This window comes from Canis aureus, chromosome 25 (genome assembly GCF_053574225.1).
Source record: "Canis aureus isolate CA01 chromosome 25, VMU_Caureus_v.1.0, whole genome shotgun sequence".
Lineage (NCBI taxonomy): Eukaryota > Metazoa > Chordata > Mammalia > Carnivora > Canidae > Canis > Canis aureus.
The window spans coordinates 29,143,729-29,158,086 of record NC_135635.1 but is presented as its reverse complement, the minus strand read 5'-3'; the positions used below and the strand labels follow the sequence as shown (position 1 = coordinate 29,158,086).

General features: G+C 34.5%; 1 protein-coding gene across 5 annotated transcripts in view; it reads right to left on the bottom strand.

The window, feature by feature from the left end:
• PLCZ1 (phospholipase C zeta 1) overlaps positions 1-14,358 on the bottom strand; it is an 82,713-nt gene that overhangs the window by 46,648 nt on the left and 21,707 nt on the right. For all 5 annotated transcript variants that reach the window (XR_013364238.1, XR_013364237.1, XM_077870895.1 and 2 more), the window contains exons 6-10: positions 13,457-13,601; positions 9,605-9,754; positions 6,448-6,678; positions 4,612-4,759; positions 784-900 (exon numbers count right to left, since the gene is read on the bottom strand). Coding sequence is in view for 3 of the 5 variants with exons in the window: in XM_077870895.1 (XP_077727021.1) it covers positions 784-900; positions 4,612-4,759; positions 6,448-6,678; positions 9,605-9,754; positions 13,457-13,601 (791 nt within the window). In the remaining 2 variants the exon portion in view is untranslated. The remainder of the gene's footprint in view (positions 1-783; positions 901-4,611; positions 4,760-6,447; positions 6,679-9,604; positions 9,755-13,456; positions 13,602-14,358) is intronic.

Below are 14,358 nucleotides of genomic sequence, written 5' to 3'. Positions count from 1 at the left end.
CAGAAACATGAGAATAGAGAAAATCAGTACACAAAATGCCAGAAGAAAAGACACCAAGTATATTTCAAAACTTTCAGGTCCAAAGAGATATTGTTATCACTTGAAAGTGACAAACAGAGCAATAATTGCTTTTAAAATATAGAAGTCCCTCCATATAGGTTGGTAAATAGCCACTATATCCTCCACTCCCCCCTCATCCCCTCACCCACTTATCCTAACCCCACTCTCTCCCTCCCTCCAAGGGGCCTGGTCACAATCCAGGGACAGAGGGGTTCACACCTGGTACCTGCTGACTGGTCAGTGTCTGTACTGTGAACAACTAATCAATTTGGAATAGGGAGAGTCTAGTAAAGGCAAATAACAGTGCTATGCATTCTCATTCACTTTTCAATACTGTGAATGCAGAAACTGGTGTAAAGTATAAAAGGTAGAGGTCACTTGATTTAAAGAAGCTCTTACCAAATCTTTTAAGCAAAGGAATTGATATTCACTGTCATTGTAAATCCATTTTGATTTCTTTTTTCCCTTCCTACATTTCTCATGTTAACTCTTCATGAACCTAAGCTCCATGCTCCTTACCCTCCCTTAGATTTACCCTCTGTGACCCATTTAGGAATAACTTCAGATCTTGAAACCAATAACTCATCATTGCCTGACCCCAAAACACCTAGGGCCCCCCAAATAATCTACTTGGGAAGCTCTTTTCATAAATCTTTCATTAATTCAAAAAAGGAACCTATTTTATCTTATTTTTGCAGAAACTCAACATTCTATAAAACATACCCATTTGACAACCTATATTCCAAAATTCTTGAGGATTGAAATTAGAGGAGTCTGCTCTTGTTGCTTTGGGATAAATTCTGGTAATGAACTTCATGGTGTGAAGAATAAACTCGTGGGCTAAAAAAATATATATATATATTAGAACACTGCAAAAGATTTCAAATAAATTAAATGAACTGCTATGCTTCTATATATTATTCTATAATCATCTCAATACTTTTGATACGTATGTTTTAGCAAAAATATTTGTAATTAATGGTAATCAAAATAAATCCATGCCTTTGACAGTATAATACACTGTTATTGAGAAGCAAATGATTTTTTATTACACAATTTAATGTATACCAAACATTCACTTGATGTAAAAAAGGTTAAATAATATATTTCTGTTTTTCACACCCCAATTAATCTCACTTTGACATCAATATATATGAGAATATGTAAAAATATATATTTGGGAATATATAAAATTCCAAAATAAAATGCATCCATTTTTTAAAACAAAAATTGTATCTTTCTCCACTTTGTCTTTTTTTTTTACTTTGGTTTTCGTATTAGGGCAGAATCATATGTAAGTCATATAAAGATATATAATGCCATCCAAATTAACCCAGTGAATAGCCAACAGATTCTCAGGGTTGAAAGGCAACCTTAAAAACATTCAGTTCAGCTGCCTAACTTCGTAACTACCACAGCATCTTCCCTCAAAGTTCCTTCAATCTCTGCATCTCTCCATTGAAAGAGAACTTGCAAACTCCCAGAACAACAGTTCCCCCTTATCTGTGATTTTGCTTCTAGTGATCTAAGTGACCTACAGTCAACCAGGATCTAAAGCAGATGATCCTACTTCTGACAAATCACCAGAAGGTATCTAGTACCTTAACAATGCATTGCAATGTGTGTATCGTTCACCTCATCTCATCTCATCACATAGGCATTTTATCATCTCCCCTCATCATAAGAAGGGTACGTACAGTACAATAAGATGTTTGAGAGAGACTATATTCACATAACTTTCATTACAACATCTTGTTATTATTGTTCTGTTTCATTATTAGTTAGTGTTGTGAATCTTTGTGCCTAATTTATAAATTCAACTTTATCACAGATATGTATGTATAGTGAAAAACAGAGCATATATGGGTTCAGCACTCCACAGTGTCAGGCATCCACTGGGGGTCTTGGAATGTATCTCCTCTGGATAAGGAGGACTACTGTAGTTCTGAGTATTTCAAATATTTTCTTTACTGAGATAAGGTCTGTACTTACAGTATACTACACATACACTTACACAGAGTCTGTTTCTATTTTTTTATGTTTCTACTTACATATTTTTTATAAGTTCCTATTTATATATGTTCTATTTAAGTTGCTTGAGATTCAAAACTAATTTATATCCTTTACCACTGGACACCCTTCAAATTTTTGAACATAGATTTCATGTTTTTCCAAGGCTTTTATTCCTTCACTAAGCAGATCCTGTTCCCATAACTACTCCTGCTACTATGGTGACCAGTATTGGGAGAAATGGTTAATGCCTGTCACCTACTATATTTGCTGGTCAAACTGGAATGGAATCGCTGCCACCCTTATCCCACATACTATTCTTTAGGAAGCATCGTCAAGTAAAACTTTAAAATTACTGATGTTAATAATTATAATTAACTTTATCAGCTCTCAAGTATAGAAGTTATGCACTCCTTGAGAGAAAGTTTATTTTGAAGCTACTCATGTATAAATGCACCACGTGTGTCCAGCTACCATGATTCCTTATCCAGCCCTCAATAAGATGCTAATCTTTTGGTAAAATGTATACTCTCTGGATCTTAATTTTTCCTATCTACAAAGTGATAAACATGAATGATTACTAAAGACCCTTAACGTAATATGATCTTGTTACTTCTGAAATTGGCCTTTAGAAATTAAACATGCTACATTATTATAAATGCAATTTATGTTCATTTTAGATAAATGAGAAATTTAAATAAGAAAAAATAAGAAATAAAACTATATAATCTCATCACTCAATTAATAACCAGGTAACCTCTTGCTATATTCTTTCCACTCCATTGTCATAGGTGTATTTTTTTAACTGAATAAGTTGTTTCTTTTTTTAAACTTCCATTTCTTTACTTAAAAATAACATGAAAAAATCATTCCATTTCAATAACATTCACCTACTACATTATTTTTAAGTGATTGAAAAGTATCCACACATATGAAAAGTCGTTTCTGATCCTTATGCATTGTAAATTTAGTGACATTTAAGTTTTTAATAATGATGGACATTCTTGGAGTACAACTTCATCCACATCATTAATTATTTATAATTGGCTTTTGGTGCAAGGAAAATTTCTATACTCTTTCCAAAGAGATGGTGATGTTACATTTTATGCCTCTGCTCAGAACTGCCCAGTCCCTTTACAAATTTTGAGCAAGTGTCTAATACAATAAGAGTAAGAGAATTATAACTACTTTTGCTGTGCCTAGAGGTCTTGTTACCTTGAACAACAACATAACCATTCAATAGTTTGAAAGAATAGAGGCTAGCAAAGTAGGTCATCCAAATTCAAACTCAGTTGACAATACTCACTATAAGAAATATATTTTATATCCCACCCAACACACAATATACACAGATGCTTGTTTCACAATATAATACTCTAGTTGAATCTCTATGATTCTAGTCCAGTCTAGTCCAGTCTAGTCTATTCCATTCTATTCTACTCTATTATTTTAACTGTAGTTGAGACCTACTGAATTGGTTTTTGTCATAATCTAGAGTTTAAAAAACAAACAAAAGGACCCTAAAATATTTAGAGTCGGTTTGAAGAGATGATCTGAAGTATACCTTAAAACCCTTGGGCACCAGTGGCCAGCCCTAAGAGGTTAACCATCAAATACATCAGAATCCACATTTCCAAGCAGCCAACAGCTTTTTTGAGTCAGTTGCAGGTACTGATTTCCTTGCCATGTTGTTTCGACACAGGATGGTAGGTTGCTTTTTTGGGGGGGGTAGGTTGCATTTTTAAAGAAGGATTTGGGGAGTCCCTTAACTACCGAGTTAATTACTCATTCTTTTTTTTTAAAGTTGAGGTTATTCCCCATCATTCAAGTTTGAAAAAAGGGTTGGGTCTGCTTCCCATTCTCTTTCCAAGGCCTAGCTGCATCCTGGGCTCTAGCAAACAGGATAATCCACCTCAGGTTCAGAATCAGAAGACAGTTAAAAGATGTAGAGACAAATGGTACAACTGCAGACGTGCAGGGACAGTGCTCATTCTGCACAGCCATGTAGCAGCCTGACCTGGCTGTCATGTCCTCCTTCTCCCCCACCTTGGATCTAGTCTCTAGGTCTATTTAATTGTCTACCTCAGGTGCATGCTGAGTCCACAAAGTTCACCATGGCTCCGTTCTCTCTACCATGAGCCTTCATCATCTCTTCCCTACAGGGCCTTGCCTTTACACTACTATCAAAGGCATCCTTCAGAAACACATAGGGGATGATATGACTCCTGAGATTTCAATCCTGCTCACCTTTGTCACTTACCACTCTCCTCTATAAACTGCTCATCAGAGCCCTGCCCACCCAAGTTTCCACACTGGACATTCTCAAACAAAATTTCATGACCTAAAGAAATTAGTTAAACAAGTTCGGTGAAATCACTTGTTGTGACCTGAGGCATATTGTCTTTTTTAAAATTACATTAAATATGTTGGCATTTCATGAGAATATAGTTTTTATAAATGTCATTGACCAATCTTGACACCTTAGCAGTGCATAAAAGTTTTTTAAACACTTCATCTGTTGGAATCATAAGAATTATTTACCTTTCAACTTTGAAAGTTTTCGAGCCTCTGTCTCCCCAATGGAATTAGTTTCATTAAATTGCTGATATAGCCTTGAATGCTGAAAGCTTCTGAACTTCTCAGCTTTGGTATAAATGACAAGATCAGATAGGGCCATAGCCACTTTTACCTTTGTGGTATAAAAATAAAATGCAGGAATTTCATATTTTTGCACTAATCATCTGAAAAATTCCTTTTCCAGTAAAGAAAACATGCTTTCAGATCAATTACATTAGTCTTTTCATAATAGTGTCTTCTCAAAAGCCATTTGGAAGGTGTTAATGTAATTATTTTTCATGATGATAGTATTTAATGTTAACATGAGACAGGATACATCTAAAATCCCAACTAAGGGATCCCTGGGTGGCGCAGCGGTTTGGCGCCTGCCTTTGGCCCAGGGCGCGATCCTGGAGACCCGGGATCGAATCCCACGTCGGGCTCCCGTTGCATGGAGCCTGCTTCTCCCTCTGCCTGTGTCTCTGCCTCTCTCTCTCTCACTGTGTGACTATCATAAATAAATAAAAATTAAAAAAAATAAAATAAAATAAAATAAAATCCCAACTAATATAATAAGTATTGAAGATGACAATTATTACTAATTCCTTTTTTCCCAAAGATATCAATTTATTTTCATGAATTTGATAACTTTAGGATATTTAGTCATGAGTAAGTAAATGCCCAGGGTAATCAAACATCTGGGAATAATTTCTGCTATATAGTATACATTTGATCTTTCACATGCCAGCATCTACATCCTCTACACTTCTGTTAGCACCTTCCCAAGTTTTGTTTTTGGGAAAATATTCCTTGATCAAGCTCAATCCATGGGCTTAAGTATTGATAATATGGCTCGGACCTCGATAATCAGAGATTTGCAGTCCCATAGCAATAGCAATTGACTCTGGGATGTGCACACACCTGGATTGTAGCCAATGCACATAAAAGTTCGCTTGGTCATCTGAGAGATAAGTAGGTTTCCACTGGATGTGAGCCTGAAAGCATATAAAGCTAATGCTTTGTGAAGTCTTGCACCAACGTAGAGAAAGTGGATCCAAAGTTGGAGAAAGAAAGTTCTGTGGACTTTGCTTGAGACATTATACCATGTCATTCTTGAAATTTGAATCCCTTTCCCTGAACTTTTCATTGATGTGGGCCAATTAACTTAATTCACGATTTACTTAAACCAGTTAAATTAGTTTTATGTCACTTGTAATTCAAGATAACCTTCTTTTGTCATGCCAACTTGTATACTTACAATACTATATATCGTAACAATCATTTTCTTGTCTCTGCTAGTATGGTCTCCTTGAAGGCAGAAATATTTTGTTTGTATTTTGAACATTGCATAATGCCTATTACATAAAAATACATAATATTGGACCATTGAGAAAACATTATAAACAGCCAAGGGCACCTGGGTGCTTCAATCAATTAGGTGTCTGACTCGATTTCATCTCCTGGGTCATGATCTCCTGGGTCATGAGATCAAGTGCCTGTGTGCTCTGTGCTCAGCCAGAGGCTGCTGGAGATTCTCTCCTCTCTCACTCTGTCCTTCCCCCAACTTGTGCATTCACGCATGCATTCTCTCTCTCAAATTAATGAATTTTAAAACAGATAATGCAAGAGAAGATATAACTTTAAATTTTTCTCTTCCCATGTTAATTTTTTCCAAACAAGTTTTAAATGATAGACTAGAATTTTTATAAGGAGGAAAAAGAATTTTCCTTCCAAAAAAAAGAAAATGTTTAATTCTCCACCAGTAAAAAAACAAAACAACTTTTCAATCACTTGTAAGATTTTCACAAAGTATCATCTCACCCTCCTTCTCTTGAAGAGTGGTAATCCAGCTGCACTTATTGTCTCTGATTCCTTTTCTGAATCGTCTTCTAAAACAGCCAATGCTTTTGATTCTTTGATTTCTTCGTCCACCTCTTGATCTATCTCTTCATATTCCTCTACCTGACCATGCTTATCAGAACCTTTTCTTTCACGGGTTTCCCTTAAGGATCCTATTTTCTTGTTTCTAACTAATACTTTGAATTTTAATGCCTACAGAAATGATTTGAAAGAGAGATACAATTACACATTTACAGGGAAGTTTGCATTTTAACAGTCATTGAAAAGTCTTTCACCATGTTTTCAGTTAGCCCACAGTAGTAAAATATGTAAGAACGCCCTCTTTTTCCATACCCCATAATACCTTAATAGAAACCAGTTATATTATAGTATTGACCAAAATTCACCCCAAAATAAGCGTGTTATGATTGGGACTTACTCTGGCTCCATTTCTTTTACATTCCACAAATTGCTACCATTTTAAGAAATTGGCTTACATGAAAATTATATGTACACACACACTGTACATATTTTATATAATTTATATATTTTTATACATTTATATATATGTAAAAATGTTTGCAATGCTATAAAAGTTAGAATGTTACAACTTCTGGCAGCAAATGCTTCAGATCATCACTCTGTTATCCAACATTAAAAAATATTAAATGAGATCAGGTATTTAAAAATGTCTAATGTTTGACACCTAAAATGGACTAAATTTAAATTAAATATTTGTAAGTCTTCTTCATATTTTAACTGCATTGGCCACAAGCATCATCAAATTAATATTTCCTGTCCATCAAAACTTAAAGCATAACAAAATTCACCAGCAGTGTCAGTCATTCTAAATCCAAAGATTTCCAGTTCCCTTCTTCCCCTTATTTATCCCTGTCCTTTTCAACTATTAAATTAATTTATCAGTATATTGTTTTTAAGAAGGCTCCATCCCCAATGTGGAGAGATACATGCTCTCTACTGATTGAGGCAGCCAAGAGCCCCTATTAATGTACTTATTAAATATCTGCTATGTTTTATGTATAATGCTGCAGAAATCTGGATTATGAAAAAAAAGTTCTTTTCTTCAAGGAGCTTTGAGTTGTCCCTTCACTTTGCTATCCCAGGTACCCATTCAAGTTACTCCATCACCTTAGACCTTCTATTACTATGGTCCTTATATTACTTTCTAATGCAGAGTTTTTCCAAAATGCACTATGCAAACACATGTATCAAAAGCATCACCTGGGCTCAATCAGTTAAGCATCTGACTCTTGATTTCAGGATCATGACCTCTGGGTAGTAGACCATGACCTGTGTTGGGCTCCACACTGAGCAGAGAGTCTGCTTGAGATTCTCTCTCTTTCTCTCTCCCTCTGTCCCTCCCAACTTGCTTTATCTCTCCTTCTTTCCAAAATAAATAAATAAATAAATATCTCTTTTTTTAAAGCATCACCTGGAGTTCTTATTAAGAAATAGGTTCTTGGGATCTACTTCCAAATTAAAAAATCAGAATATTGAGTTGTAGAGCTGGAATTATGCCTCTTTAACAAGACTCTAAGCAATCCTTTTTACTCCAGTGACTGAGTGAGATATGAGAAAATGACCTTATCTCTAATTCCTCTACTCATTGGAAAGCATCTCCTTACTTTGGTATAGAAACAAAAACATTAATGAAAACTACATATCTGGATTCTAGAAAGTTGTTTATAAATAATAGGAGGACGGGTCCTATTCTTAGAAAGCTAAAAATTATCATAATTTCTTGAATTAGGCCATTAGATTAAACCTTAGATTACATCTTTGATTAAATCTTTGATGATATGTTTCCAGCACTTTACACAAGGTCTTTATTTAATATTTATTTTCTATCATAATTGAGCATTTAGTCATGAGAATTCTTACGGGGTGAAAGAGTCACAATTTTTCCATCTGTTCAATTTTTTTTGTACATTTCAATGCTATCATGAGTCCTATACTTCTTATCGCCAGTGTTACAACTGTCACCTTTAAATTTTCCACTCTTCTAAATAAGATAAAGAAAATACTCAAATATTACAGAAATACTGCTCTACATACCAAAATGATGACATGTCAAAACTAAACTATTTGTTGTTAGACAATGCCATCATGCCATGCAAAAAAAAAAAAGTTTGCCTATCCTCTGATGAAATTTGGGGTGAGGAGAACAGACTGGCAGGGAAACTAAGGACTCGCCCAAGAAGAATGAGGAAAACCTAAAAAAATGTGGTATTTCCATGTTTCAAGGAAAGGAAGGAGCCTTCCCAGCATTGAACATTCTGAAGGAAAGAAGTCAGATGGTGACAGAAATAAGTCTGTTAGAATTTACTAGTAGGAAAGCCTCTGATGAGAATGAGACACTTACTGAGGAGCAGCTGGAAGACAAAGCTCATTAGGTTGTGAGATGAGAAAGTGGAAATTTAGGTTGAAACAGAGAATAATAAAGAAATAGCTGAAGAGAGATCAAAATCATGAGGCTAGGGTGCAGGCACTTTTTTAAACCAAGTACTTGAAGTTAAGTTGAAGATGGAGGAAGGCCCATAAGAGATAGAGGAATTAAAAAGAGCAGATTTAAAGGAGGAGGATGCACCTGGGTGACACAGTTAGTTAAGCATCCGACTCTTGGTCTCCACTCAGGCTTGTGAGATTACTCAGCACAGTCTGCTTAAGATTCTCTCTTCCTCTCCTTCTGCCTCTCCTTCAGCTCTCTCCCACTCAAATAAATAAATAGATAAATAAATAAGTCTTTTTTTAAAAAAGGGAAACCTACCACCCAGATGCTAAGGAATTGGACACAATCTTTCTTAGGCTTTGCCTATAAAACATATCAAATTCCTGTGCCTTAATATTAACTGACTTAAAATTTTGGACTCATAGGGCATGACACACAATAAAAAATGTAAGTTTTTACATATATCTCTATATATTATTTTTTATCAAAATATATTTACCCGAATGCTCATGGGAACATTTCCCAGGCAACACATTGCAAAGACACACCTCTATAAACAATCAAAACTAAGCACTTTCATTGATCTGTAACCCAGTTTTCTATGGATCAATATAATAGTGACATGCTTTTCTTTTTTTATTAACCTGAGCCTCTCAGACAAAATGTTACCTCTGGTGAAGGTAGTTTGTCTGGAAAATCATCAAGCATATCAGAAAGCAAGGTATCTCCAAAAACAGACTGCAAAATGTCTGCCATCACTTCTTGTTGGGAAGGAGAGCAGTGATTTTCTAAAGAGAGCACCACTGGATAGTCAGATGCCTAAAAAATTAACCATTACTATGGTTATTGATCAGAACTCCTCAATAATTTTAATGCAATTAATAGAAGCAGTTAATCTATTTTAAAACTTACATTCAATGTTTCTGTACTTTTGCAAAATAAGTATTCTTTAAACTGAAAGTACTTTTGAGTTTGACATAACAGGGAGCATTAAATCTGTATAAAAAGGAAGATTATTACTATTTATACTAGAAATATAGGAAACAACTGAAGCATCCAACAGTAGATATTTGTTTAAGTAAATTCTGTCCACTTAAAGGAATGATAAAAACCTGATAAGGAGGAGGTAGAGCTACATATCTTACTATATTATAGAAAGTTATCTATAATATAGTCTTATAAGGAAAAAAACAAGTTGCCAAGGAGTATAATTCTACATTTTAATGTTTTAAGCATGTATATTTGCTTATCAGATATTCTTATTTAAATATTTTTCAATGTGAAAGAAAAACTTTAACATGGATAAGATAGAGGAGATGTTAATTTTCTGATTTTTTAGTTCCAAATCCTATAATCAAAACTCATGGCATTATAATTAGAAAAAAAGATAAAGATACAATAATAAAAAGAATCTATTAAGTAAAGATGGCTTTACAAAGATATTCTCTGTCCTTTGTCACCACTGTAAATTTGAAATATGCCACAAAACAGAAAAACAACACTCATTTTAGGGCCTCATTCAAAATTATTTTCTTTATTTTGTTTCCTATATACTTATCAGGGCACAAATGTACCAACTTATAAACAAACCAAGGTCTGGTGCATTATTACAGCCTTCGAATAGGAGATACAATATTATGCCTTTTTAATGTATAAGTATATTAGTGTCTTGTGACTGCTGAAGCAATTGACCACAAACTTGGTTGCTTGAAACAACAGAAATTTATTCTTTCATAATTCTAGGGGCCAAATTTTGAAGATCAGTTTCACTGGCTAAAATCAAGGGAGCAGCAGGCTCTAAGGGAAATCTATTCCTTGCCTCTTACAGCTTCTGGTCTTTGCCAACATTCATTAGCTTGTGGCCATATCACTCCAATCTCTACCCCTCATCTTCATTTTTTCTCCTCTTCTGTATGGCATTTGGGCTCACCCAGCTAATCCAGGATAATCTCCTCATCTCAAGGTCCTTGATTTCATCCATCTGCAAAGACTCTTTTTCCAAATAAAGTAATATTTACAGGTTCCAGGAATTAGAACCTTCCTGGGCCCTTATTCAGCCTACTATAATAACCTAATATATACATATATATATATATATATATATATATATATATATATATAGACTCAGTCTAATATCAAGAAATCAGCGTTAAAATCTTTCTCAAATATAAAAAGTGATTTTGAGACTAGACAAAGTGGTGGCCAGCAAACAGATTTCTCAATTAGCCCCTGACACTCATTAGGGAAAGCTCTTTTTTTTTTGGTCTTCTGTGATCCTTGGCCCCACTTTCAGGGAAGGAGTCCACTTGTCTTTTATCCTCTGCCACACTAAAGTAGGTGTTGAGTGGCTTGCTTTCCTTAATGCTAGGCAACTTTTGCAGCTCACTTCTTGACCAAGGGTTGTCTTAAGGCTCACTTAAGAGTCATGCTTGTGTTTTATTTTGCTATGTTGGTATTGTGTTGTGTTTTTGGCAATGTAATTCCCTTAAAATGTTAGATTCCCTATATGCATCCTTTTAGTTAGGTTACATGTACCAGTCACTATATCTAAAGTTCTTTCCTAGTCATAATTATCATGTCTATTTTATTTTACTGCTCTGTTCCCCGAATTAATGGTGATTATCTTGAGTAGAAATTTCAACTTTTAGTCCAACCTTTGCTACAAAACTGAGTCCCCTAGTTCAGCTGAGAAGTCTCATTGAGTCTTTGTTGCTTCAAAGACCTTTTTTCATTTCATCTCTTTCCCTTTAAGTCTTAGAAGCTATAAGGGATTCCATCCTTGCAAGGCTTTTGAATTTTAAGATTGCTTCTATTTTCTCAGTTATCCATCCTGAATGATGTGAAAGGATTTGCTATGCAAATACTTGGTAAGAGTATTTCAGATAAAGAGAATAGGGAGGGCAAGGGCTTTGAGATGTGTCTGAAGACAGTAAAGAGGCCAGAATGGCCATGTGAAAAATGGAGAGATGAGTAGAAGTTGGAGGTAACAGAAAACAGGTTAGACATGGATTTTAGTTTGTATTTTTAGTGGGACTGAAGGTTTTGAGAAGGGGAATGACATGATTTGACTTACCAAAAGGTAACCCTGGCTGAAACATTGAGATGAAATTGCAGGGGAACCAGGAGAGAAACAGGAACATTGAATAAGAAGCCATTGCAAAAACCCGAGTGAGAAGTGAAGGTAGTTGCCCAGGACAGTGACAGTGAGCATGGAGAGAAGGGGTTAAATTCAGCATATATTTTGTAAGTAGACCCAAGAGGATTTGCTAAAGAACTTATTGAAGGATTGGAGATAAACAAAGGGAGGAGAGTTAAAGTTGACTACAACGATTTAAGCTTGAACACAGGAGTTACCCATAACTGAGATGGGGAAGACCATGGGAAGAGCAGGCCTGCAAGGAAGAGGAGTATCTTGAGCTCAGTTCTAAACATGTTAAGTTAAATACACTAGTTAAATATGCAAGAGGAGATGTCCAATATGTCCTTATCTATGTTGGTATAGAGTTCAAGGGCAAGATATAAATTTAGAAATCATCAGAAATTAGATATTTAAGAGAATCAATGCCATATATCAATGTTTTATACTAAAAGAAATTTTTCATATTTTATATGTATATTTTATACATTTTAGTATTTTACACTCTCAAATAATAGAGCAGCTTATTTAAATTTGTTATTTTTTTAAATTTGTTATTTTTTAAGTTATGTTTATATTCATAGATAATGTATTGACCTACTTAGGAGAACTTTAGGTTTATCAAATTTGTATGTTTAATTTATTAGATATACATTGTTTAAATACTCAGTGAGATTTTGTTAAATCTCTTCAATGCCACTGTGATTGAAATACTTAAAAAATCAAACATACTAACTTTACAAAAACAATTTAAAATGTCCACAAGTGCTTTACAAGTCACATTTGTAACTAGAATCAAGTATTTTTCTAAACTTAATGGTAAAACCCATTCAATTTATAGACTAGGATTTGTAGGCTGAATTTAGAAGCTCTCAAAAGAACTAGATCTTTGAATCTGTGACTTTAGTAAATCCAACGATAACTTTAAAATCCAAGTAAACTTCTAAACATTCTTTGTTGTATGACTAGCTGCCATCATAGTCATAAAAACTGTCAACAATCTATATAATACACTTTTGACATATTTTATTGTATGTCTTGAAAGTAAAGTAGTTGAATATTGCTAAAATATTTACTACTATATATACCAGTAATTCTTAAACGTTTTTGGCTGTAACTCACAGTAAGAAATATATTTTGCATTGTAACAAAATACACACACACATTCTATATATGTTATATAACTAAACAGAAAGTTCCCTGAAACATTCATCTTACTACTTGAGATTAACTTTGATAAATCTACCTTTAATTATATCCTACATATCATAACACACAATTTGAAATTTCACTGATCTAAACTAAAGCCAAGCATTATAGGATTTTGAAGCAAGTAAATTATATTGTGTTTAAATAACTATAATTTAACAAAGATACGCACGTACTATGAATGCATATTTGTGTATTGCTTGGATAACAGTTTTAAACAGAAGCTTGCTGGTGAGTGTATAACCATGGTATACGACAGGTTCATTTTGTGATCCATCCCAGCAGTCAATTTCCAGACAACGGCATCCTTTCACAAGGGCACTAGTAAAATTTAAGCAAAATAAATTGTCATTTCTGGATCATTAAAAATATATGCTATAGTGTCAAAATATCCCAAAGACTATTCGTGATTTTGCAATAAATGTATTATCAAATCCATAACGAAGACAAGTTGTTGTGTTGAACTGAACACACTTTTCTTTTTTCTTTGAGCACAGCTTGACATGGAAGTAATCTATGCCATCCACATTTCCAGCATCCCCAAGATAGTGCAATGTGCAGTGCTGTGGACTCTGAATCCTGCAATTTCTCCCTATCCCTTATGCTATAATTTCTACAAGGGAAGGAACTAAAATTTCAGTCTCATAAAAAATGTTTGTTATCTATAATTCACTATCAATAAACATTTATTATGTTTTATTAGAAAAAAATGGGAGTTATAGGGACGTAAGAAAACAAGTGGAAGGCAGACAGATGTGATCTCCTAAAATACAATCTTGGAAGAGAGACTGAATGAAAAAAGGGCTGACTTGAGACATCAGGACCTTAGAATTGACAGCTATGTTTCAGGGAATAGATCAAAGAAGCCTCCTACCATACTTGAAGGTATTTTGCCCATAGAAAACCAAATTAACATTTGTTTTCCAAGAAGTATATCAACTTATCCTGTCTCTAGGCCAGTAGTTTTTAGTCACAATTTTGCCTCCTGGGGCACGTTTGGCAACGTCTGGAGACACTTTTGGTTGCCACAACTGGGAATGGAAAGGAGATTTGCAACTGGCATCTAGAGGGTAGAGGC